This window comes from Camelina sativa, chromosome 7 (genome assembly GCF_000633955.1).
Source record: "Camelina sativa cultivar DH55 chromosome 7, Cs, whole genome shotgun sequence".
NCBI classification, from domain to species: Eukaryota; Viridiplantae; Streptophyta; class Magnoliopsida; order Brassicales; family Brassicaceae; genus Camelina; species Camelina sativa.
In genome coordinates, this window is record NC_025691.1 from 21,741,978 (window position 1) to 21,747,416 (window position 5,439).

General features: G+C 31.4%; 1 protein-coding gene across 1 annotated transcript; it reads left to right on the top strand.

Moving 5' to 3' along the window:
* On the top strand, positions 1,470 to 4,116 carry LOC104701888 (protein NRT1/ PTR FAMILY 5.12-like). Its single transcript, XM_010417645.2, has 4 exons — positions 1,470 to 1,755; positions 1,838 to 2,055; positions 2,162 to 2,700; positions 3,106 to 4,116. Exons 1-4 carry the CDS (start codon positions 1,620 to 1,622, stop codon positions 3,878 to 3,880), a joined length of 1,668 nt encoding a protein of 555 aa, XP_010415947.1. The 5' UTR covers positions 1,470 to 1,619; the 3' UTR covers positions 3,881 to 4,116.

Here is a 5,439-nt window from a genome sequence, read left to right on the forward strand (position 1 = left end):
AAAAATATTTCAAAATAAATTATTTAAAGTTTATTATCTTATATAAAATTATAAAATTCAACAAAAAAGTATGAAATTGAATTTAAATATTCAAATTTTGACCCGTTACTCAGTAACATTTTTAATTCAATAGATATTATTTTTAAAGAATAATATTAATAAAAATTGAATATTTTATAGACTGAATCATTTATATTTGTTTTTAAAAACTCAAATTATGGTATATCCAGTAATAAAACTATTTTTTTAATTATAATAAATAATATTATAATTTTTTTTTACAAAATAGACTCATATATATAAATGAGAGGTGAAGTATAATAATAATTAACAAATTAAAATGTTAAGTTAGATATCAAAAGATTTTATTTGATGAATAATTTAATAAAAGAAATTAATATGGTAACTTAGATGATATCAAATGATTCTTTAGAATATTTTCTTTAAAAATTTTGGAAACAATAAATCCATATTATACAAATAATATAAAACTTAATCTATAACCTATTTGTAACCAACTTATTAAAATTATATAATCTACGAAACAATGTTGTGTACTTCCGTTTTATTATATAGGGGATATCTCTAATCCAAAATAAAAAGACACTTTACTAAAAAAGTATATTATTAACCTTAGTACAAAAGTCGATAGCACTTTAAAATTATTTAAAAAGTTTATAACACTTTAAAATAATTGAAAAAGTTCAAAATCGACAAATTTTTATTTTACTTTAAATCGACAAAGAAAGCTTTTGTAGTGATGAACAGAAAAAGTAAGATATTTAATTTTGATTTTTCTTGTGTCCGCTACAAACAAAACAAAATGATTTACTATAATTTGCCAGTAGGCCAAAAGAAAATTATAAAAAAAAAAATCGATTCACTAGGTCTACGATGCTATAGTCAAAGAAAATGTAGTTTTCAAATTTCTAAAAAAATAATAAAAAAGTGAAGATTACAATCATCTGGCGTCTGCCAGAAAATGTTAAATAGGATGCATCATCCAAGTAAAGATCGGATCGGACCTCTCATCAATTGAAATCAAACCTTTCACCTATTTTTTTTTGACAACTTTGCCTCGTCCCCAACCACTTCATCTACGCGCGGTGTCATTTCCTGTAACCGTAGACTTTTCTAGCGTCTAGTCGCAATTAATCAATTAATTGACCAATAGCGTATTCGTCGTGACTCACATGGAAAACGTTGTATACTATGAAGCCTAGACTATAGATGTTGATCATTGTGAATCTGGTTAATGTGAACTCCATGACAGGCATGCATGTAGATCAGCCGTATCATCATTATATCTGAAATCTAATCTTCCTATTGTTGACCCAAAAAAAAAAATCTTCCATTTATTTTAATTAATTATAATAACCACTCGATTGTGCAAATTTCTCCTCGTTCCCAACCACTTCGATATGGTGTGTCATTCTCTGACACCTAAGAAGTTTATGGCGTCGCATTTATCAAGGGACCAATAAATTAAGTTCTAGATCGTCGTGACTCACGTGCTAAATAATTTCATATGAACGTAAATTAGATTTTGGCCATCTTATGTACTATATATATATATAGTCCAATAACCCTCAGAGACAGAGACAATATTATAAGAGGCAATGTCGACGTTCACAGCCGATAATGAGACTGGAACTATAGTTTCAAACGATATTGTCGAGTGTTCCGTCGATTTTCAAGGCAATCCATCCGTCAGATCCGCCTCCGGTGGATGGAGATCTTCTGGCTTCTTCATTGGTAAGTCTTTGACCTTTTTTTTTGTATCCACTTACGTAGTCAAACTTCCACGTCAACTAAAAGAAGAGAATATTCCGAACAGGTGCTGAAATGGCGGAGAAATTCGCCTACTTCGGGGTAGCTTCAAATCTGATGACCTACTTCACGGGGCCGCTACAAGAGTCAACGGCGGTTGCTGCGTCAAATGTTAACCTCTGGCTCGGAACAGCAGCTTTTTTGCCTCTGATATGGGGTTCTATCGCCGACTCGTTTCTCGGACGTTTCCGTACCATCCTCGTAACCTCCTCTTTCTACATAATGGTAATAATTTAACTCAAAAGCTTTTTCTTGTTCATTCTTGAGCTCGAATCTCACAATTGTTGAAAATCTCAAATATTTGTATTTTGTGTGATCTTGAGTTATTTAGGGACTTGGGCTGCTTACGTATTCAGCGACGATTCCTGATATCTGTGGAGATCAAGAAGCACATGTTTCGTGCGTTTCTCAGGTCAAAGTAGGAGTCTTCTTTTGTGCTCTCTATTTGATTGCGTTAGGGGAAGGAGGCTTCAAGGTATGTCTTAGAACTTTCGGAGCAGATCAGTTTGATGAACAAGACCCTGTAGAGTCCAAAGCCAAGAGCTCTTACTTTAACTGGTTGTATTTTGCGATATCAACCGGCATATTCACCACTCGGTTGGTCATCAATTACGTCCAAGAGAATCTGAGCTGGGCTTTAGGATATGGGATTCCATGTCTCTCCATGATGCTTTCTCTGTTCTTGTTCTTACTTGGACTCAAAACATACCGTTTCAACACTGGAGAAGAAAAAAGACAAGGGAAAAAACATAATAACCCTTTTGTTAGAATTGGCCTTGTTTTAATCGCTGCAGCCAAAAACCGACGACAAACTCCTTCTGATGAGACTTGCCTTCTTCTGCCTAACGAAAAAACTTCGAATAAATTCAGGTTATACTTTTTTTTTGTTGTTTTCGTTTTCTTCACTGTTTTACACTGTGGTTTTGCATATTTTTTTTAAGTCAATATGCTTATCTAAACGCAGTTAAACCGTAAACCTAATACTAACTTTAAAAAAAAAATAGTAAATAAAGGTTGAAATTTTTTTCAATCTATAAATTTAAAAGATTTATTCGTCTCATGTGGCATGTTTCAACATTTTCCCCCTTTTCACTATATTTAGTTTGTTTACTATAAATGCATGCTCGACCATATATTTATTATGTATACAGCTTATACTTTAAATTCTATTCAACTTTCTCTTTTTCAATTTCATACGTACAACAGCAAAACTGTTTACATTTACATTTCTCAAAAAGATAATGGAAAATAAAATTTAATCTTTTGCAAATGCAGATTCTTGGATAGAGCGGTAATTTCGTGCGGTTCATATGAAGTTGAGGAAGCAAAAGCTGTGTTGAGTCTCATTCCAATATGGATGTGTAGTTTAGTTTTTGGCATTGTGTATGGGCAATCTCCTACTTTCTTCACAAAGCAAGGATCTACAATGGACAGATCAATCTCATCAACACTCATAGTCCCTGCAGCTACACTCCAATGCTTCATAAGCCTAGGAATTATCTTCTTCATCCCAATCTATGACCGTTTATTCGTCCCAATCGTACGATCGTTCACTCATAAACCAGCAGGAATCACAACGCTTCAGAGAATTTCCACCGGCATTTTCCTCTCAATTATTTCAATGGCGACAGCTGCTTTGGTCGAGATGAAAAGACTCAAGGTCGCTCGAGACCACGGGCTAGTTGATTCGCCTGATGCCACGGTCCCAATGAGCGTTTGTTGGCTCATTCCACAATACATTCTCTTTGGAGTGTCTGACGTTTTCACTATGATTGGATTACAAGAGTTTTTCTATGGAGAGATCCCGGTCGAGCTTAGGAGCATGGGACTGGCTCTATACCTAAGCATAATAGGCATAGGAAACTTCCTGAGTAGTTTCATTGTATCGGTCATCGAGAAAGCCACAAGCCAGTCCGGTCAAGCGAGCTGGTTCGATAATAACCTGAACCAGGCACATCTTGATTACTTCTACTGGCTACTTGCTTGTCTCAGCTCCATCTCCTTCGTTTTCATTGTCCATCTCGCCAAGTCGTATGTCTACAAAAGCTAGTCATCTTGAGGAATAAGGTTACGTTGAGTGACATTAAATAGGTTGAATAAAGATAGTGAGAGCAATATGGATGGATAAATGAAATGGTATTTACGATTAATTTTGATATTAAAATCATTATTTGTACGTTTTGTGATAATATTTTGGTTATAGGGATTGATAATTGATTTAAATGTTGAAAACGAAAGATATCATTTATGATTTGGTATGGTATTTTTTTTGGTTTTTTTTTTTTTTGTTGAGTTTGAGTACAAATAATGTATCTTTTTTATTTTATTTTTTAAAAGATTTTGATCAGCTTTTTCTTTTGGGTTCCATTAGAATATAGTAATTCTGTTTTTGGAAAATAGAAAACATGGATGCAGTAAAACTATATTAAGAAAAATATCATAAAAATCTTGAACTTATCAAAAATATTGAAAAAGCATAAACTTTGTTTGTAGTGAATTAAATAGCTAACTTTAGTTGACTTTCCAATTAAATAGTTAATTTTTATTGACTTTACCAAAAAAACACATCTCCAAATCAACTGACGGAGAAGTTAAGTCAACGTTAACAGCTTGCCAAAAAAAATTTAAATTAGAACTCAAATCCCATTTTTGTAATTTAAAATATTTTTATGACATTTTTCCCAAACTATATTACAATATACGTGCATAGTTTCACTTTTGGATCTATCTTTTTAGTTCGGTTTCATATCAGATTGGGTTTGGGTTTGCGTTGTAATTTTAATTTAACACTCGTTACGTATAACTAGGAGAGTTACCCATACTCTTGTATGGGCAAATGCTGATTATAAACAATATTTTTAAAATTTGATTTTTATTTTGTCAAAATTAAAAATAAATATTTTTGTTAGATTTAATAGTAATTTTGTATATATTTTTTAAAACATGTATGATAGTCATCAAAATATTTTAGTCTTGTAAAGAAACAAACTATAGTAAAAAGTGTCAAACCCCATTAACAAAGTCTCAAAATATTTTATTATATTTTTAGGCCAGTTAACAGTTGTTAGAAATTCCCTTTTTGGCAATACTCTTTTTCAAAAATGCCCATTTTTTTAAACATTTTCAATTTTGCCTTCTTTTACACAATTACCCTATGTTAAATTAATTTTTAGAATTTGTTTTTTAGGTTTGGGTTCCAGTTTATATTTAGGGTATAGTTTTTAAAGGATAGGGTTTAGTATTTGGGATTTAGGGTTTATAATTTTGTCATTTTATATATTAAAAAAGGGTATTTTTGAAAATGGACACCATCAAAGTTTATTTTTAAAAAGTGACATAGAAAAAGAGGTATTTTTGAAAATCCCCCATTAAACTTTAATATACTACTTTAACATCTTAAATTTCACTTGATCCCTCAATATTTTAAAAAGTCTACGCTTCCTTTTTTTCATAAAAAAAAACATATGTAATTTGTTAATATAAACATTCAAAATTAGAAGAACTCGTTTTTAAATTTAGCAAATCATCTCTAAAGTTATAATATAGCAATATAGGTCAAAATTAAACTTTCAAAATTAAACCCAAAACTCTAAATGCTAAACCTTATCC

Excerpts from the sequence above, each read along its gene's own strand:
- LOC104701888 (XM_010417645.2), top strand. The coding sequence starts at position 1,620 with ATGTCGACGTTCACAGCCGATAATGAGACTGGAACTATAGTTTCAAAC. Across the intron at positions 2,056-2,161 it reads CCTCCTCTTTCTACATAATG|GGACTTGGGCTGCTTACGTA; the intron begins GTAATAATTTAA and ends TGAGTTATTTAG. Across the intron at positions 2,701-3,105 it reads AAAACTTCGAATAAATTCAG|ATTCTTGGATAGAGCGGTAA; the intron begins GTTATACTTTTT and ends TTGCAAATGCAG.